At 40.2% G+C, this 21,403-nt stretch overlaps 2 protein-coding genes across 2 annotated transcripts in view; both read right to left on the minus strand.

Annotated features, from left to right (window-relative positions):
* Positions 1-2,308, minus strand: part of LOC126770517 (axin) — a 69,567-nt gene extending 67,259 nt beyond the window's left edge. Inside the window, exon 1 of the mRNA XM_050489938.1 lies at positions 2,103-2,308. The gene's annotated coding sequence lies outside the window, so the exon portion shown is untranslated. The remainder of the gene's footprint in view (positions 1-2,102) is intronic.
* Positions 2,309-2,942: 634 nt separating this feature from the next.
* Positions 2,943-21,403, minus strand: part of LOC126770478 (TATA-binding protein-associated factor 172) — a 31,795-nt gene continuing 13,334 nt past the window's right edge. The window contains exons 5-33 of the mRNA XM_050489868.1: positions 19,957-20,097; positions 18,935-19,089; positions 18,523-18,748; positions 18,111-18,319; positions 17,930-18,025; positions 17,421-17,860; positions 16,923-17,283; positions 16,337-16,480; positions 15,928-16,108; positions 15,732-15,817; positions 15,525-15,641; positions 13,812-13,939; positions 13,418-13,514; positions 13,064-13,206; positions 12,708-12,926; positions 12,407-12,531; positions 12,052-12,221; positions 11,806-11,953; positions 11,415-11,650; positions 10,140-10,272; positions 9,647-9,882; positions 9,290-9,470; positions 8,760-9,055; positions 8,467-8,640; positions 8,044-8,223; positions 7,762-7,910; positions 7,229-7,487; positions 6,868-7,043; positions 2,943-6,681 (exon numbers count right to left, since the gene is read on the minus strand). Coding sequence (XP_050345825.1) covers positions 6,432-6,681; positions 6,868-7,043; positions 7,229-7,487; positions 7,762-7,910; positions 8,044-8,223; positions 8,467-8,640; positions 8,760-9,055; positions 9,290-9,470; positions 9,647-9,882; positions 10,140-10,272; positions 11,415-11,650; positions 11,806-11,953; positions 12,052-12,221; positions 12,407-12,531; positions 12,708-12,926; positions 13,064-13,206; positions 13,418-13,514; positions 13,812-13,939; positions 15,525-15,641; positions 15,732-15,817; positions 15,928-16,108; positions 16,337-16,480; positions 16,923-17,283; positions 17,421-17,860; positions 17,930-18,025; positions 18,111-18,319; positions 18,523-18,748; positions 18,935-19,089; positions 19,957-20,097 — 5,456 coding nt within the window. The 3' untranslated portion in view covers positions 2,943-6,431. The remainder of the gene's footprint in view (positions 6,682-6,867; positions 7,044-7,228; positions 7,488-7,761; positions 7,911-8,043; positions 8,224-8,466; positions 8,641-8,759; positions 9,056-9,289; positions 9,471-9,646; positions 9,883-10,139; positions 10,273-11,414; positions 11,651-11,805; positions 11,954-12,051; positions 12,222-12,406; positions 12,532-12,707; positions 12,927-13,063; positions 13,207-13,417; positions 13,515-13,811; positions 13,940-15,524; positions 15,642-15,731; positions 15,818-15,927; positions 16,109-16,336; positions 16,481-16,922; positions 17,284-17,420; positions 17,861-17,929; positions 18,026-18,110; positions 18,320-18,522; positions 18,749-18,934; positions 19,090-19,956; positions 20,098-21,403) is intronic.

The following is a 21,403-nucleotide window of genomic DNA, read 5'->3' on the forward strand; positions in this document are numbered from 1 at the left end:
CTTGGCGCTTTTTCGAGCTCGTTCCGTAAGTCGGCAGGACAGTAAGTCCCACTTAGACGACAAAGCTATGAATCGTACTCTGTGATCGTCCCCTTTGCAAGCTGACTCCTTTTGTCTCATTATTGAAACGTCCTAACAGTTGTCTTCGGGCTGTAATTATTTTCTTCGTATATAGTTTGAGTTTTACGAGCTAGTTTCATTCAAGGTTACAACATTGACCGTGTTATACCATCAATTATTAAAATTAATATATATTATTTTTTAATTAATTTCATATAAAAAAACTTGCGTCATTTTAAAATTTGTTTTTATTTCGCTACATTATACTTAAATATCAATTCTATATAAAATATTAGAAACAAAGGCCAAAAATTACACTGTACTGTAAAACAGTAAGATAATAAAAACTTTAATAGCCCTTATAACTAAGAAGAAAGGGTTTATTTTAATAAATGTTTTGTGTCGCGACGCGTGTCGCTTAGGTCTTTGTTCGGCGCGAGGGCGGTATTAGCGCAATGTCGCATCTTCAGAGGGCGGCGAAGATCAAAGGATAGGTACACAGCAACCGCTCCCATTGATGTCGCGCACAAAGGGAATTGATTGTTGCAAACCTCTTTAAAAAAAAAACTAGATATAAGGAGAAAGGATCGATCACACATCTGCCTTTTTTATCAGTCCATGCTATAACAGGCAATGATTTATGAGATTATCGTTATTTAAATGATTAATAAACTTTTGTTTATAAATGTAGATAAATTGAAATAAGTGTTGATGACTACAATTTAATATTTATTTAAATAAGACAGAACACAAACTAAAATAAAGCTTTGAGTAGTTCAGTTCGGTAAACTAATATTGCAAGATTTACTTTTGAGAGGCCTTTATTAAGTTAAAACTAATAAATTCAAATCTATTATTGACTTTTTGATTATTGAATGAAATATTATTATTTGTTGATGTAAAAATACTATTTATTTTTTAATGATGTTAAAATAAATTTCAGTCAAAAAACTTATGTAATATTTATAAATATATGATACTAACTTCTTGTCAATGTCAAATTTGGAGTTTCCTCCAGAGCGGGTACTTGGTTTGTAATATAGAAATTATTTAATTGTATTACTATTTTTTTCATTACTTATGGTTTATTCAATATTCGTTATATTTTCATCTAATTAAATTAAGTTGATTTGTAAAAAACATATAATAAGAATACATATATTTTTTTATATTTAATTGGCAAGGATGAAAATTAGTTATACACTAAACATTTCAAACATTAATTTGAAGGAATTATACTTTTAATTATGATGGATGCAAATGATCAAATCAAGTCAAAGTTGATCATAAAATGTAGGTTTTTATTTAAAATTTGACTTTAATATTTTGCAAATCTAAATATTTTTAAATAACATTAGAGTAAGCAGTTTGTTTTAATATCTTTATAAATTTTGTCTAACGCATTATTTTTAATTAATTTTTATGATCTATATTTTTTTTTTAAATGAAAATAATTCTGTCAATGAATTCTATTGTCAATTTTTATATTATGGCTATTGTATATAAATAAGAAAAAGCTTATTTCGAAATAATTAAAATTATCTAAGTACCAGTAAACTTTTAATTTTTTTTTAAAACTGTACAATTAAGTCAGTTACCTTTATATATATATTTTTAGTAAAAATTTTCTAGTTCTATTCATAGAAAATATTCCACAGAATGAAAGGAACCATAAGTTCACCACTTTGTTTGTTTTGCTATTCAATGAGTTTGAAAGTTATAACAGGTGAATAGGTAAACAAAAGAAACAACAATCTTAAAGGCGGGAAGCATGGAGTATTAATATTTTCATCCTAATATTAACTTATAAAAAAACTTGCAATACACAAACATGTTCAAACTTTTCAGTATATAGTAGGAGTTATTTGAGTAGACGAGACATAACCTTACACACAATTATTTTTAACCATTACCTGTTTTCAAAGTTCCATAAGACGTACGAATAAATATAATTACTAAGTTCAAGAGCGGTTAAACATGCTTTAATGCGTAAAGTGTTAATTTTAGAAGTCGTAATCTTGAAATAAGCTTCGGTTTCTTACCTCGTTGACACCTGAATTCTCAACTGATCCCAGAGTTCGTTACAACTTTTTACACTAAACTTTAAACTTTCTCATAAAAACCTTTACACTTAACAGGTATATGACACTTCAAGTAACTTATCGGAACGTCTTTTCACTTATAAACAAACATAAAACAAGAGTTTTCCTTTAAAAACAAAATTTTATCCACACACGGTTGACGTTGCTTTCGCCATGGTGTTGATAGACGTAAGCGCCATCTAGTGTCGCTTTTTCTTACTCACACGTAAATTCTTTTTATGCTGTTGTCTCTTAATGTCTGTTGCTTATTAATATTTTTGTAATTATTACTAAATTAGCTTCCTTTCTCAACCCAATTGACATATAATTGTATACCGTATTCCCCTTAATTTATTATTCTTCTTAAAATATAGCATATAATACAAAGTATACCTTTGTATATTCAATAGCAAGCAATTATTTAGATTAAAAAAAAAAACATTAAATTTTGGTCAAGGATTTTGGCAAATTTAGGATTAAGTAAACTAGCAGTTGTGAAGATGTAAGTAGTAAAAGTAACATATTGGAACCAATTCAAAGTTAATATCATAACCATAGACAAAATTAATTGTTTTATTAACTAAATAATTGAAGAAGAGTGGCCATCATTTTTACATTTGAAAAATTCTACTAAAAATTTATTTGAAAACAGCAGTCAGGATATCATTTTATTAATATCAAAAACATTAGTTAGTAAGTATTGTATTGAATTATTTTAGTGAGACAGCTATATATCTGTAATTAACTTTATAGATTTAATTAGAAGTTTTATGAATAAAACACAAATTTCATCATCGAATTTATTAAAGAAATACGGCTACAATTTAAACCCTTAAACTAAGATGAAGAAAAGGAGTCAAGGATATATTTTGATATTTTATTCTGTCAACAAAAATCCATGAACATTAAATACAAAAACAAAACATTAATCTACTTCACATGACATAAATAACGCGAAACAAATTTCTTATGAATTTTAAAACGGCAGTTCAAATCTTATCCTATTGCAATTCGGATGGCAATCGATAAATAAATAGTCAGTGCTTCTTAATTGACAGAAAAATAGTACGTATTTCGTCGTATTGTTGAGCAGGTACTAAATAGCAAAATCATGAAATAAAATATTTAAAGAAAACATCACAAATCCACTGTAGATATTAACTAGAACTACGAAAATGACTAAGCGATGTTGACTCCATCTTAACATGCTAAATATTATAATAAATAAAACAATTTTGTATTAGAGAAAGAAATATTGAGGTATATTATAAAGGAACTTACATAAAACTATAAGATTTATTACATGCAATGTTGAATATGTAATTTGTTTGAGATATACAAAAGGGGTCAGTGAGGCATAACAAGACTAATATACTATCTAACATATTTTATTTTGGTTTCGTTACTACTAACTTATCTATCGTTTAGTTTTAGAACTCAGTAAAGTAAAATAGACATATTTATAATTTGATTATAAAAATGTACACTGGGAATAATTTAGCAGTGAGCATAGACAATTTAAAACGACAGCAAGTATATTTTATTCTAAGGGTCGGTGCACATGTACGATGTGCGAGGTAGGGAAAGGTTGAGCAGATTTCACACGCGCCGCACAGTACAGATTATTAATTAGGAGCGCAGGTACTCATAAAAACAGTTTATTTTAACATACGCAAAATTGTTAATTGATGGAGAGTAAAAACCTTAAGCTGCGCTGCGCTTCGCTCCGTAGGGGCCGTGCCCTACAGTTGCTGCATTAGACATTATAACAATTTGAACTCTTGTTACAACATATATATTTAAACAAGGCTATTTTTAACATAATAATTTATTACATTACTTAAAATTATTACGGAAATAAGAAAACTTTTTGTTATTGCTACCACAATAATTTTAATTGATAATAATTAAATATTGAGTGCATACAGTACTCGTGTTTACCAACTTTTAAACAAGAAAAAATTATGTCTCCAATTTAATTCTTTGCAATCAAATTCTTCTCAAAAAATATTTATAAGCCACTCATTTCATAGTAATTTTGTCATATTGATTGATATGGTATTATAAGCATATGGAAAGATTAATAAAAAATACATAAAATTTACAAGAAGCAAATATGATGCATTCAAAAAAATATAATATTTTCACAGTATTTTGTTTAAATCACAGTATCAGCCTCTATAATAATTTTAAAGTTCATATTGTAAAACTATAGCTCTAGTTGCTGCTCATATAATAAAGGATCATTTGGTATGAAAGAATTTATTTCTTTTTATAACATTGCACATACTGTTTTTCAATAAAAAATAATACAATTTTATTTAAGATGTAATATTTAACTATAATAATGCTTTTAGCAAATCCAATAGAGAGAAAGTAAAGTAACAAAATGAATGAATATCACATTTAAGTTTTAAATAGTAAAGAAAGTATTGAATAAGTTGCTTAGGAATTATTTTAATTAAAATATGTTCAATATCAAATGATATAATGCCAAATATAATTTTATTTTTTCTTTTTATTAATAAATGGCCGATCGACTAGTCTCTATGTGGAAATAATTTGCCGCAAGCAATGGTTTGGTATTTAAGGAGTTTGGAATTAACGATAAAGAAAACTGGTACGGGTCCATGGGACCATACTTGGATATGTTTCCAGCATTCTCATTAAGGACCAATTAATTCAGGCTTGGTCATAATAACATGCCCATTACTAAGGTGGATGGCGAACATAAGAGCTTTCCTGTCTCCAAATACGGATTGTCAGGTGCTCATCATCTTCTTTTAGAAGGGGCCACATTTCCGCCAGAGACTTCTCTCTGGCGAAGATCTTCATCTTCCATCGTTCAGAGTCTCGGACCAATGACGGCCTGGTTGTGCATGTTACGTAGCGAGGGGATTTATAGGAAGAAGTAAACGTCAGCGGTAAAGAGGGTCATGGCTCATATACCTTGCACAGATGACGTAATAGAGCTCACTTAAATCGCAAAGCAACCCTCTGAGATATCAATGCTAATCATTCTAGTGGCACAAATATTACTTATCACAACCTCACGACAAGCGAAAAGGATCTTCTTTCCAATCACAATTTTCTCTGCAGTATGGGTAGCACATAAAGACCCTAACAAAATTCCTTAGGTAGGTTCTTCTTTAGTTCGACAGGCGCTGGTGGATGGTATACCTATAAAGGAGCTTCCTTTATGGGTAAACAATTTACTATCGCCGGTCAGATGGAGGAGGAAAGAGCCTCACAGATTGTTTTTCATATCATCTTCAGAACATACAAAGACCTTTCTGTTCTCGAAGCCATCAGCGACGTTGCGAGGTGGTTTGATAGGGAAGCACTGGATGGCTTCTTTAGGCAACAAGGTTCTAAGGTTCTAAGGTTCAAGATAAAGTACTATTCTAAGATCTCGTGTGCTAACCAAACCGGTCTACTGTCAGGGGTCTACAATCAAGTTGTGTCAGTGGCTTGTTTCAGCGGAAGGAGAATTCACACTTTTGATGCCGAATTTTTTGAGCACATCGAGAAACAGAGAGAGTTATAAGTAATGTCAATGACGAGCACTAGAAGAATTACACGAAATTGTTTGCAAATCCAACGGAAAGCTCGACATGGGGACCACTTCATGGAGGGACAACATGTGACGAAATTTTCTGATAATATATACAAATGTGTTATATATTACATAACACCAGAGATTTTTGTGTCCAAAATTTAACTATCACAAAACTAAAGTAAATTTAAATTAAAGTAAATTCATTCATCATTTATTTTACAAACATTCTCGGTCATGATGATATTATATGTTCTAATAAATATATAAAATGTGTCTTGAAATGGATAAAATTGCTTTTGAGACATTCATGTAAATTTAATGAATTATATTGTTAATCGTAATTGTATTTTGTTAAAAATAGAAGTAGAAAATACTTTGTATACATATTTCAAAGTTTAGTTAACATTTCCTCCTCTTACTATTGGAATTGCCTATAGCTTATATTTATTTACGCATATAATGTACAAAGGAAAGCTTTAATATTTAATGTGTAGTATCTTGAGCAAATCTCTTAATAACCAATTGCGATTAACTGTTTAAAAGCCACAAGAAGCCTTTACTCATTTTTTTATCAGCCTAATTTAAATAGTTTATTTTTATACAAACATACAAATTTTTTTAAAATAAATTATTCATCTTATAAACCTATTCGTTATTGTACCTCACTGGCCATTACACATCATACAATCTATTTAAATAATTTCTTTGCTCATATTTACGTAAGTTTATGCTTACATTGTTTTCAGATTCTTGACAAAATTAGTCATATCATACTCTTCTTCATACTGTTTATCGTCCCAAAGGTCTGGAAGAGTTTCTATGAGTGACTTGGCACCTGGCATGGGGGTCTGCGACGTGGAAGACGAGGAGCCACTGGATAGTTGGAAAAGATCCAGCAGCTGATCTGTGCCCATCGTTTCCATTGCTGCATTTTCGCTACTTATCACTGTGTTTGCTGTCATTAGTTTGAATTTCTGTAGTCTGAAATAAAAAATATTTTTTTATAATTATTTATATTAAAACATTTTAAATGTGACGTATTTTTTTATAAAATATATCATTTTATATATATTTTAACGATATTTTTTTAGAAAGATATAAGCAAAAGCAAAATAGGATATATGTATAATAACTTTAAAAAATTTGATAAATAATTGTTTTGCTAACCCCATGATCTTTTCCTCGAGTGTATCCCTAGTGATCAGTCGGTACACATTGACGACTCGTTTCTGTCCGATACGATGAGCTCGGTCCATGGCTTGAAGATCCTTCATGGGATTCCAGTCGTGCTCCACGAAAATAACGGTATCCGCACCGGTGAGGTTAAGACCTAGTCCACCCACCTAAACATAATTAATTAAGTTAGTGATTTCGTATATATACAATCTCGACAACGCGTTAATAAATTTTGCGTCTGTCCATCTCAAAACGCAGAACAATCGTATACTTAAAATATTAGGCAACAAAAATCTTAAAATTTATATTGACAAGTTAATTGAAAATTATTAAAAAATAAGTAAGTACTAACAGCGGTAGTCAAGAGTAGGACGTCAATCGACACGTCCGTGTTGAAGCGCGTAACGATAGCGTGTCGCTGGTGTGGGGGCACGCTGCCGTCCAGCCGAAGATACGTGACGGCCGGCAGGTGCTTCTGCAGCAAGTCGTGCTCCACGATGTTAAGCATCTTCTTTAGCTGGCAGAAGATCAGCGCTCGGTGCTGTGACACGACCGCGCCAGACTCACCGACAGTCGCCGAAGTGCCAATACCGCAGTCAAGCAGTAGTTGTCTGTAACACAAGAATACATATATTTGTATATTATTGATCAGATTATCCGTTTAATTTTTTGCCGTTATGTTACATATATATAAATAATATTGTGTCTATTATTTTTTTTAATACAGTTCAGAACGATGCGTCGAAGTTAAGTTGCATTGTTTACCGTAGTTTTCCAGAAACGTTTTGAGTATTTGATCGACATTGTATATAATATTATCAACGAATAATATTCGCACATGTATTAACATGATTAAAAAAGAAGTATAAATTATCTAGAACTGACTTTAGTGCTGGTAGCTTGGCACCGTGCTCGATGTCGTCGAGCGAGGAGCCCTGCGCGGCAAGCTGTCGCGCCACGCGTGTCGCCTCTGGGTGCTCCGCCATCAGCACCAGTTTCGGGTGGTTGCATACGTTCTGCAGGTAGTGAAGCGCCTACACGACAAATTTTACATTTTGTTAACATTGCATACTGATAACATTAATTACTGCAGCTATGGATTTATTTATGATATTTATTTAAGTTTGTATTGATATAAAAATACTAGGAATATTGTCATATATTAACCTGGAAGACGTGAGTGTGGGCGGAGGTGTTCGATATATCCTGCGGCATGTGCTCGCGCGAGAAGTGCTCATAGAGCCGGCGCTGCAGCGGGCTCAGGTCGCAGTAGTAGTCTTGAGTAATCTTCGGCGGAAGCTCCCGTAGCACGTCTTCCTTCACACGTCGCAATAGGAACGGGAGGACCTGCAATTGTAGAATAAATATTGATTTAGCAAAAAAACAATTCAAATTTTTATGTGATTGAGGTAATAAACTAACCGTCGATTTCAATTTTTACAATAAAGCATTGAACATGTACCGATCATAATCAAAGATTTAGTGTGATCCAATTAAATCCACTAAAGTTAGCTCGAAGCACTAACGAACGTTCATTGTACAAGTTCGATCTCCACGCTGTTCCCTCGCGGAGACAGTCGCCGGCCGTACCTGGCGGTGCAGCGCCTCGCAGGCGAGCGCGCCGGCCTGCAGGTGGTGCGGCGAGGCGCGCGGGTCGCGGGCGGCGAGGATGGGCCGCGAGTAGCGCGCGGTGAACTGGCGCTCCGTGCCCAGCAGCCCGGGCATCAGGAAGTCGAACAGCGACCACAGCTCCAGCACGTTGTTCTGTCGTCGAAAGTAACAATATTATTATTCATTACTTTTATCTTTAATAGAAGTAGAATTTTTATTTTACTCTATATTCCTGTGTGAACAGTTGAATGTGACTTGTAAGAAAATGTTACCTGAATAGGTGTTCCTGACAGGATCAGCCGATGGTTTGCCACCAGCTGCTTTATCGCTTTAAACGCTTTAGTTTTTCCGTTCTTGATCACGTGACCCTCGTCCAGTATGCAGTAATTCCATCTAATACTGCTAAAGAATTCAATATCCTTCCGCACGATGTCGTAGGAGGCTACGATGAGGTTGTAGAATTGTACGTGACTCCGTAACCGTTCTCGCTCCACGGGAGGTCCGACGTATTGAAGAGGCTTCAGATATTTGGATGGTATAAATTTGTTAACTTCGAAAACCCAATGACCTGGAACAAAAAAATTCATTTTACATTAATGATTTTAGAATAAAAGTTTTGGAGTAAAATAACAATATAAATATGAATCAGAATGAGGCTTTTTGTCGTTACATATTTCACGTGGCAATATTTATTTTCTTATTTTTTATACAAACTAAGTTTATTCAATAATTATTGTAATAAGTATTGTTAATTACGCAATAATGCAATTAACATAAACGATGATGCTGGCGGTCACCGTACCGGTGAGCGTGGGCGGGCACACGACGAGCGAGGGCAGCGCGGGCAGCGCGCGCGCGTCGCGCTCGTGGTGCGAGCCCGCCACCACCACGATGGACTGCAGCGTCTTGCCCAGCCCCATGTCGTCGCACAGCACGCCGTGCAGCTTGTACTCGTTCAGGAACCGCAGCCAGTTCACTCCCGCCTGCCGTTTACCATATTTAGTACGTTTTATACATTTATGGAATATATAAAATTTAATGGTAAAAATTAAACAAGAATTGAGTTTTTTCTACTTTTAATACATATTGTATCATTATTAGAATACATTTTTGATTCCTTAGTTTCAGCAACTTGTTAGATGGAATCATGAACACTCACCTGTTGATAGCTTCTCAGTTCAGCGGATACAGGTACAGGTATTTTGTAGTCCTTGATGAACTTAGGATTGAAAAGCTGTTCTAGAAAATGTTTGTCCCGCTGTCGTCTTTCTCGAAGTTCCTGCGAGAGGCCCGCGGGTTCCGGAATGGCGCCGTCGAGCGGCATGAGTTGAATTAATGTAGCAAAGCAACGGGTCGACATCATACGGACCGCCTCGTTGTGATCGCTCATACGTCCTGTAACAGCGAAATATCCAATATCAATCGATATTTATATGTATAAAGTTGTATATAAATTAAGTTAACTATCTATTTTTAAGCTAGATTTCACCGATTCAGATATCTGTGTAACGGTGCACTATAAAGTGGATAATTAATTGGGAAGAATTCTACTTAAATATAAAATTTCGATATGTATGCATCGAAACAACGAAAAAGTGTATGAAATCAATATAATGTTGAGCCGTAGCATCGGTATGCTCGGGCAGCAGTACCTAGCAGCGGCACGACGAGCAGCGCGATGTAGGGCACGAGCTGCAGCTGCAGCGCGTCCACCGCGCGCGCCAGCGCCTCCGCCGCGCCGCACCGCACGCGCTCGCTGCGCACGTCCGACAGCGCCTCGATCACCTGCCGGCGGCGACACGGCACTTTGCAATTTTTTTTTTTTTTTTATAGAATAGGAAGGCGGACGAGCATATGGGCCACCTGATGGTAAGTGGTCACCAACGCTCTTAGACATTGGCATTGTAAGAAATGTCAACCATCGCTTACATATCCAATGCGCCACCAACCTTGGGAACTAAGATTTTATGTCCCTTGTGCCTGTAATTACACTGGCTCACTCACCCTTCAAACCGGAACACAACAATATCAAGTATTGCTGTTTTGCGGTAGAATATCTGATGAGTGGGTGGTACCTACCCAGACGAGCTTGCACAAAGCCCTACCACCAGGAAAATACCAGTAAATTGTTGGCACAAAAATCCATACTAATATTATTTTGTGTAGAATTACAAATAAGCAATAAAGCTACCTGCACAAAACTACATACTAAATGGTAAATGCCTCTGCTCCTCGAAACGTCAAATCATTGCGACATAGTATCAATGCCGGTGTTTAGATTACTCACTTCGCCGCAAAAGATAGTCAGATGATTTGCTCATTGTCCGCGCGGGGAGCGCCACGCGCGCCGGCCTAGTGTCCGGGGGCTCACCTCGCCGACGACGGCCTGCATGACGGCGTGCGGGTCGCGCGCGGCGAGCGCGGCCAGCGCGCGCGCCGCCATGTGCCGCAGCGCCGTGTGCCGCGCGCGGGGAGCGCCACGCGCGCCGGCCTAGTGTCCGGGGGCTCACCTCGCCGACGACGGCCTGCATGACGGCGTGCGGGTCGCGCGCGGCGAGCGCGGCCAGCGCGCGCGCCGCCATGTGCCGCAGCGCCGTGTGCCGCGCGCGGGGAGCGCCACGCGCGCCGGCCTAGTGTCCGGGGGCTCACCTCGCCGACGACGGCCTGCATGACGGCGTGCGGGTCGCGCGCGGCGAGCGCGGCCAGCGCGCGCGCCGCCATGTGCCGCAGCGCCGTGTGCCGCGCGCGGGGAGCGCCACGCGCGCCGGCCTAGTGTCCGGGGGCTCACCTCGCCGACGACGGCCTGCATGACGGCGTGCGGGTCGCGCGCGGCGAGCGCGGCCAGCGCGCGCGCCGCCATGTGCCGCAGCGCCGTGTGCCGCGCGCGGGGAGCGCCACGCGCGCCGGCCTAGTGTCCGGGGGCTCACCTCGCCGACGACGGCCTGCATGACGGCGTGCGGGTCGCGCGCGGCGAGCGCGGCCAGCGCGCGCGCCGCCATGTGCCGCAGCGCCGTGTGCCGCGCGCGGGCGAGCGCCCCGCACGCGCGCGCGCCGCCCGCCACGCGCGCCCACAGCGCGCCGCACACGTGGCCGCTCACCGCCTCCACTACCTGCAGGCGCGACACCAACTCCTCGCCGGCGTCCTCTTCTAAATTCTCCAATTCTATAAAAAAATATATATCAATAAAGAGCGCAGACGTTTCAAATAACTCTTTGATTCATTTGAACTTAGGAATTTTAGAAAATTGGCTCATAACATATACGTCGAGTCGCAAACTATCCTGCGAGTTAAACGAAGAATACCGATTTCGCACTTACCGGCATCGGTCATAACTTTCTCGAATGGTTGCGTGATGAATTCCCATAGTTTAGGCAATTTCTCCGGGAGTTCCTCGCCAAAATATTCAGTTAGACTAGTAAGAGCCATTGTGGCCCCCCGTCTCTGTATTCTGAGTAGCTTCCGAGCCTGAAATCAATGATAGTACAGGGTATCATTTAATAATATAGTAATAAGAATGCGAAAGAAGTAAGAAGTACTATTTTACAATCGTTACAAATACATACCTCATCTTCATGCGGCAGTAGCTGTTCGAGTCCCAGTTCGCTATGTGTATTGTGCGCGTTGTGCGCGTTGTGCGCGTTGTGCGCGGCGGGCGGACGTCCGCGACGCGGCACTACTCGTTCGGCGTTGCGTTGTTGCTCTCGCAGTGTGAGGATACCATTATACTTATCCACTAAAAGTAAATTTACAATTTTTATTGTAGATAGCAATATGGGTAAACTTTAATTTAGATATTTACTGATTTTATTAAATTGTAGTAGATAAGACTACACTAAAAACATGTGCAAAACTTATTTCTCATTCAGGGCAAGTTCTTTCTCGTAGTTATTTATATTGAAAACCGAATATAATTCTCACATGCGGGTCCATGACTAGAATGCACATCGGTCTTGCTTTCGCCGCCGCTATCGCCACTACCCGAGTCACCGTTTGCATCCTCCGTGTGGTCGAGTGATATGCGGGGTGTAAACTCAGGATCACATCTGGAGGAGTAATTAGGAAATTATAGTAGGTTATAAAATTAAACGTCACATGAATCGAATCACATTGAATCATTTGTATCACTCAAACCGGTCAAAGGTCGAAACTAATAATTTACGCAGATGAGGCCAAATTCGTAATGAACCGAATTAGCATTTCAATTAGACTCGGTGCATACCTGAGGAAGGCCTTCAGGTTGACGAGCACCTTGTTGTTGGGGCAGGGCTCCCTGCGCACGAGCTGCGCCAGCAGCGCCGCCAGCGTGCGCGCCGAGCCCCGCTGCAGCTCCTCGGAGCACTCGCGCTTCACGCTGTCCATGAGCGGCCGCACCACCGGGTTGAGGCGCTCGGGCAGCGCGCCCAGGTGCGCCGCCGCGCTGGCCAGCGCCGCCTGCACGCTGCAACACACGCACACACTTCAGTGCTACCACCGCAACATTTGACTATTCTCGCCCCAACTAACGAAATGTTTAGTCATAGACATTGAAGTGAAATAATGTAAAGATTGCTTTATTTGTGTTGTCGGTCTACTCACGACACGTTGAGCGCGGCCTGGTCGCGGCAGCAGGCGGCGACGCTGGCGGCCAGCGCGGCTCGCCTCTCCTCCAGCGAGCTGGCCACGCGCTTCGTCTTCAGCGCCGCCACCAGCGGCTGCGTCATCGCAGTCATCGCCGACACCTGCCACGAATTACACTAGTTAGATACGACTAAATTTTCATAACAGGAGTGGACGCAACTTATTTATTCTATGCTATACGACGAAATATAAAGAAAATAGTTAGGGACAACGTATATTCGACTATATAGCTCGTGTAATAACCGTTTCAATTAAGGTGTCATAGTCGCCTAGCTACCTGCCACGTGCCAGTGATTGTAATTTTAGTAATACCTGCTCAAGCCTTATGATATTGTTGAATTCTTCGTTTTCGACGGGCAGCTTGTAATGCTTCATCATTGCCAATAAATCACGCGTCTCTTGCAGTATCCTGAAATAATAAAATATTTATATTTCGTAACACACGTTTTAATATTAAGTAAGAACTACTTTGCTATTAGAACTTTTCGTTTTTGGGTATAGAGTAAATAATAGCAGACTTCGAAAAAAATTGAATTTTATTTCTGACTTTGCAATATTATCAGCGATGCACACGAATTTTAATTACTTATTTTAATTAAATAGGTTCCTCAAAGGTGGTCCTACATAAGTAAAAAAATTACACCTGTAGTATGGAAGAAAAGGTAGGAGACGCCAAATGTTATTATATATTATTAAATAATCTTACCGATTACAGTTTAAGGCAACTTCGTCGTAATACAGGTTTTGATTTAAAGCAGTGTGAAGAGTTGTGACTAGGAGTGGTGACTTCAGCTTCGATATATCGTTTTGTTTTTCATTCATATTGTTCTCATCCTGTTAACGAAAATGAAACGGTTTAATATATATTACAAGCAAATTAGTCAATCTTTCCGAACGTCATACGTCAAGCTGTCAGATTGGTTTTAAAAATTAATACACTTTTGGCGGGAGGCAGCGCGAAATACGGTCAGGCGTATTACTAATATCATTTTATAATAATTACTTATAAACCAGATTTTAATAAAAGTATTAAGTCAATAGTTCTTATTTTTTTCTTTCATTTTGTTTTGTTTATAATATATTATTTTTAAATGTTTACTGTCACTAATATTAAATTTAAGAATTATTTTATGTGTGCAATTTTTTTTAATTTTTTATTTTAACAAACACGTCATTGACCTTATTAATAAAAAAAAATTGCACACATAAAATAATTCTTAAATTTAATATTAGTCACAGTAAACATTTACTTACATAACAAGTTCGTGTTCATTACACTTATCTGTTGCATAAATGTGTCGCTATTTTTCGAACGTACAATAATAAATCAAAGTAAATACGATTACATATAGACAAGATCCATTGTACAAAACAGACTTCCTCTTATAAAACCGCCAACGTCATGTTTCAGGGTTGGACTACACGGCCTATACCAATAGGAGTAAAGACCAGGGTTCACAACCGTACGATAATTTCTATTATGTACAAAATTTGAGTCGAGATGGCCCAGTGGTAAGAACGCGTGAATCTTAACCGATGAACGTGGGTTCAAACCCGGGCAAGCACCTCTGAATTTTCATGTGCTTAATTTCTGTTTATAATTCATCTCGTGCTTTTCGGTGAAGGAAAACATCGTGAGGAAACCTGCATGTGTCTAATTTCATCGAAATTCTGCCACATGTGTATTCCACCAACCCGCATTGGAGCAGCTTGGTGGAATAAGCTCCAAACCTTCTCCTCAAAAAGGGAGAGGAGGCCTTAGCTCAGCAGTGGGACATTGACAGGCTGTTACTTACTTACAAAATTTGATAATAACACTACTCAATAACAATTACAATTGTTTTTACTGCCATTGCCGCTCATATCATTTTATTGGTTGCTACTGTCTGTCAATCATCGATCGAATTTGATGTGGAGTGTTGGCAGTTACCGTCTTATTTGACCATGTTTGCCGTATATATTGCGTATTTGAGAGTTCTTGTTTTTTTTTTAAGTTTACTGTTGGTTTCAACTACAATTACAAGTTATTTAAAATATGTTGTTGTGATTTTGTATAATATTATTTTATTTTATAATCATTATCCTGATGTACGATAATTTCGCTACATGTACAATAATTTTACGGGCCCTGGTACGATAACTGCCTGGCTTTAGGTTGTGAACCCTGGTGAAGACAAATAAACAACATTGACTTTGGATTGATATGATACATATGGTCAACATCTTGAATAATAATTTATGGTATTTACGAGAGAAAAATTGGCGTTTTGAAAGAAAAATTATTGTGGATATACGTAGTTAAGTGCAATAATTTATATTATAAAAAAGACATATTAAACAAAGACTTCTGTAGTGCATAATATAGCAGAGTTAAATCTAAGATAATCTTTCCTCCATCTTTAAAGGGAACACCTTGTACCTGCGGGTCGGTCGGGTAGCGCTCGTGGGTGGCGCCGCGCCGCGCCCACGCCGCCACCACGAGCCCCGCCACCAGCCGCTGCAGCGCGCTGCCCGAGCGCAGGTACACCACCATCACCTGGAATTTCACACGTTTTTACCGATTAATAAACCCGTCCGAGCATTTGAAATGGTATTATTGACGAACTAATATGGATTACAAATTTACCTTCACATAACAATCGATAGGACTTTCATCCTCTGCCTTATATTCGATGCCGGGGGCCGGCTGGACGAGATAGCAGGATAGATAACCTGAAAGGATTTATTCATAATATTTCAATCCCTATACTTAATACTTCAGAACATGGCACCACAGATATCTGACGTGGCACGCATTCGAGCGGCATGGCACCGTCACCCACCCAGCATCTCCGCGGCGAGACAGCGCGCGCGCGTCACGTTGGCGTCCCGCAGCGCGGCGGGCTGGCTCTCCCCCCCGCCCAGGAACCACTTCTGTCCGGCGCGCAGCCCGGCCTCCCCCGCGTCGCCCCCCGCGTCGCCCCCCACGGGCTCGCCGCCGCTGGTCGCGCGCGCTCGTCGCTCCTGAACGTGAGTAGTAACTCGTCAGTATAGCGGATATGAAAGTTTCCTTAATATAAAAACCAGCTACCATTCATTATTAAGCGACATGTCGTAATGACACCTATTGTATTTTGTAGCAAATTTCTCTGCACTTTGAACGTATAACTTTAATACATCTGGAATTTTGTTATCAGTGGGCAAAATGAATAATTTGTGAACATGTTGACGTTTGTCACAAAGTCGATATACCTTGGGCGGCGGGTGCAGCAGCAGCGCGGGCTCCAGCGGCAGGCGCGCGGGCTGCATGGCGAGACACAGCCACAGCGCCAGCAGCGGGCACGTGGCCACCAGCACCGTGCCCAGCGCCGCGTGCCGCAGGATGTTCTCCCACACCTGCAAACGAGACGTGGGAGCATTATCACTATACTCTAGGTGGAGGGAAGTAGACAAACATATGGCCCTCCGTATGGGAACTGATCACCGCTGCCCGATGACAGTGCGAGTGTAAGAAATATGAACTGTTCCCTACACCGTCAATGCACATGGGGTCTAACATCAACAGCAATTTAAATTTTTGCCGTTTTGTTTGAGAAACTGTTAAATGGGTGGTACCAGCCAAGACAGACCTCAACTGAGTAAGGACCGCTGGTAGCCGCAGTGAGCATTTTCCACATGACTAATGCTTCTTACACCACCCAATATGAATATTCATTGTTACATTATCTAAGTGAAATATTTTATTATTAATAATTTTACATATACTAAGTAATTAATGAATTAATAAAATGTTATTTTATATTAAATAAATAGTATTTAAACTAGTAACGTTATATACCTGCACAGCAATCTCTTGTATTTCATGTACATGCTCGAACAGCACCCTCTGATATATGTACCTCATAGCCTCTTGCAACAACTCTGGCGTCCAGTTGAGGTACTGACCGTTTTCATCATTGTCACACTTCACTTCACTCGTGTCCTTTGTGCCGTGACCTGCGTTTTCACAATTTGTGTTTTTCGCGTCACAATTGGTTTCACAGCTGTCCTCGTTGCCATTGGTCTGACCATTCGTGCCAGTCGTTACGAGGGGTCGCGTGAGAGTACGCAGAGTTTGCAGCGTCGCCTTCCGCACGGAGCTGGTCGTGTGATCTAGGTACGGCCAGAGTCTCGGCAGAACGTCAGATAGATCGATAGGGCTGCAAAATAAACCGATGTAAAATTAGTAAAATGGGTAACTTTCCATTTGAAAAAAAACTTTAACAAAACTATTTCAATAGTTTAGTGGAATTCTCAGATTTCTATCACTGTCCTATGCACCGCAACAAATACTAACTGCAGCTCGGAGGCGGCGGCCGGCAGCGCCAAGAGCTCGGCCAGCAGCGCCATGTAGGCGTGCGCGGGCGCCGCCAGGTCGTCCTGGTCGCGCAGCAGGCGCCACAGGCGGGCGGCCAGGCGCGCCAGGCGCTCGGGCCGCGCCGCCGCCAGCGCCGTGGCCGCCGGCGCCAGCGCGCCCGCCGCCGCGCCCGACACGTCGTCCGCGCCGTCCTCCAGCCCCGCCGTCAGCAGCTCCAGCGCGCCGCACTCCACGGCCAGCTGCTGGCGCGCGGCCAGCAGGTACTTGAAGGCCAGCAGCGCGCCGTGGCGGGCCTCCCACTGCGGCTGCCGCGCCAGCGCCGCCGCGCGCTCCGCCACCAGCCGCACGCGCTCCGCCCGCAGCTGCGCCAGCGCCACGCCCAGCGTCTGCGCGCACGTCTCGCGCACCGGCGCCACCACCTGCCGGCCGCGACGGTATAGTGTGACGACGTCCGGAGCTCCTCGGTCGTGATCGCTACGAATTAATACCTGATCCGATACGAAGTCGCCGAATCTGTCCAATGCGAGCACGCAGAGCAACCGCAGCGACATATCCTCCAGCCACTCCTGATGAGCGTCCTCCATCTGAATAAAAAGGAGTAAGATTTATTTTCATAGGTGTCGTCTGACCCGACTCGACGGGTGTGAAGTGAGCGAAGGTATCCCTCACCTGCTGCGCGGTCATGCCGGCCCGCTGCCCCGCGGAGGCCGCTATCTTGGCTCGCAGCAGCTCCCGCAGCGCGCCGGCGGCCCCGTGCCTCGCCTCCCAGGCGGCGCTGAACAGCTGCGCCTGCAGCGCGCCGCACCACGCCTCCAGCGGCCAGCGCACCCCTTCTCCCCACGAGCCGTCGTGACGCGGGACCGCACATGCGACTTCACCTGCGGTTAATATAATCGAGGTAATTAAATAATACGGCCCGAAATCGATCCATATCACGTTAGATGAATTGTTTTATTGATGACGAGCGTACGAAATTAAAATTTTATTATTACATACACTAAAATTCCTCATAAACTACCAAACGAAAATAAATACAAGATCGGATTGTATAGATAGATGTTTTCTCTAAAAGCAAACTCACAGAGAGATTCATCGACGTGCTCGATCTTCATCTTCTTGCGCTCGGGTTCGAGAGGGGAAGTTGGCGCGGGAGCGGTGGGGGTAATGGGGGTGAGGGGAGCGGTCGAGGCGCCGTCGTCACAGTCACGTGACTTCTGCTTACTGAAGGCTGCGCGCGCGCGACGCTTCGCGAGGTTCATTTCACGCGAACTCAGGCCTTTGCAGGCGACTAGCTCCTGTACCGGTCGCTAGAAGGTTAAAAGGCATAATATAATAATAGTCTTGATATATACAATGTCATATTTTAATGATTTACATACATTATTAAGCAATTTCATTATAAATATTATTTAATTGGATCGGTTATGTTCTTCTGGCCTGATTTGACGTGAATGTCAAATGTGCAAAAAATATACATTTCAAATAAGGCTTACCCTTGTTGTCACTTCAATCTTCGTGGGAGTCTTCACAGGACACAGGTCTTCGTTGGTGTACATCCCACTCAAATCCACTCCCAATGAACACGCCACATCTAAACCTAACCGTGCGTTGAGTTGCTGCCTCTGCTTCGCCAAGCTCTCCTTCATGTCTAATATCAAGAAAATTATATTTAATTTTATATAAGCAACATTTTTTTTTATTTCAATGAAGGATTACAAATCTCTGTAAACAAAGAAACGACATTTAAAGTTGATTATTCCACATTTTCTTCACAATTCCTTATTACTTTTTTTACTAAATAATTCTTTTTAAAAACATCTAATCTTTTATTTAACGTCATTTCTATTTTTTTTAATTAGTACATATAAACTATAACCGAAACTTAAATGCCAGTATGAAGGCAAACCTGGCAAACATTAAAGAAATATTACAATTATGTCTTTACATGTATATATGTATAAAAAAAAGTAAACAGTGGCAATGTCAAATAAAATACAGACTATACAAAATACTGAATTCCCTTATATAACTAAGAATATTATTTAAAGTAAATATTTTATTTATTAATTTTGCCTTATGATACACTTTTTTTTTGTAATTTTTAACGGACGGTGGAATAAACTCGTAAACCTTTTTACTGGTGTTTAGAGCTATGTGAGGGCCTGCCTCGGTGGATATTGTCCACTCATCAGTTATCCATTATATTTTACCGTTCAACTTCATAAGCATAACATTTAATATATCATATAGTATTCCTGAACTCTGTTTTGAAGGGCAAATGAACCAGTGACATTGCAAATAGTTTGGCTGTATTATGAGTGGTTTAAAATTCTTTAGGTGCCACCAAAATTCTTTAGGTGTTTATTATGGATAAAGGTGGCCGATTATTATCTACCGTGGACCATTTGCTATGACTCCCTTAATAAAAAAATAATTAAATAAGTATAGTCTAAAAAGAGCACTTTCACGGTAATCACTTGTAATCCCTATATTTATATCAAGTACTTCTTCTCACCTGCAGCAGACAGCGATTCTTCGTCTATGTCATATTCATGTCCCTCGGAGCCCATGAGGTGGGCGCCATGTTCGAGGACACGTTCTATGTCAAACGTTTCGCAACGCAGTCGCCCGTTGTCATCTTGTTCAGTTTCCTCTTCTAGAACAGATTAAAAGACTCATTTCGAAAACCTCAACTTGTATTTAAATAATTTGTTAAACGTCAATACAAACAAAAGTTTTTTTTCTTAAATGACTATGACTGTTGACCCTAATGGCCTCGAGAGCGTCAGTTTAAGTTTTAGCCACAATTTTTTTAACTCAAGGTCACTAGGTGTTGGAAGCCTATTTAAAGGCTCAGAATACGCGCGTCCTAAGGGTTATTTCAGGTCAAATTAAAATGGCAAAAAATAACAATACTATTCAATCGACAAGACATAACATATTATTATAACCAAAAATATAATAAATAGGAGCATTTAAATGTAGCATTCTTAGTTAAAAAAGCATCATCGAAAGATTAATACAATGTTACAATGAGTACATTATGTGTACGCAGGTTTGACATTATATTAATCCCCTTATTAATAAACTTCTTTACAACCGCTGTGTTGTTACATAGTTACACAATGGTGTCATCTTCATACGAATGTCAAATTAATGATCATGAAATCGATGTGTAAATGTTCGCGATACAATGTTTCAAGAGGAACAGTTCTTCATACAAGTCAGTTCTTAAAAGAGGTTTTAACTCGTCATATGTCATCATCCTAATTAAGATTCTTTTTTTTTTTATATGCGCCGGGATGGCAAATGACTCTACTCCACCTGATGGTAAGTGGTAGTAGAGTCCAAACGCGACGACGGCCAGTACAGTCGGAAAGAATGTTCTGTACTAGCCGTCTCCGCCTTGCCGGCCCGCAAGATGCCTCTTCACGCCTCGTTTGAAGGAACCACGGTTGTAAGAGGAGGGGAAAACGTGAGCTGGTAAGGAATTCCATTTTTTGGTAGTGCGACAAAGAAAGGAGTTGCGAAATTTCTTTGTGCGCGATGGAATTGATGTCACAGCTAGGCGGTGACATCGAGAACCAGCTCGCGTGGACTTAAGAAGGAAGGGGGAAGCAGGAATTCTACTTAGGAGAAACGATAAGACTAGAGTTGAATTTTTCTCAGTTGAACTATATATTCGACTACATACCTAATAAATTTACTATGTATGGAATCAACGAATACAAACTCTACGCGTTTATATTAATTACTCAACTATTTATTTTTCAATACTGCTGCTAATAAGTAATATATAGTAGACTAGTGCTTTGAAAAGTATCATGAATATTTAAGGCGTATTTACGTAGCCACGTTTCGTACACTGATGACATGGTAAGTCCTAAGTCGTAGATCCTGGGAGTTTAACAATCTCGTAATATATATATATGTAATATATATATATATATATATATATATAT

Source organism: Nymphalis io, chromosome 9 (genome assembly GCF_905147045.1).
Source record: "Nymphalis io chromosome 9, ilAglIoxx1.1, whole genome shotgun sequence".
NCBI classification, from domain to species: Eukaryota; Metazoa; Arthropoda; class Insecta; order Lepidoptera; family Nymphalidae; genus Nymphalis; species Nymphalis io.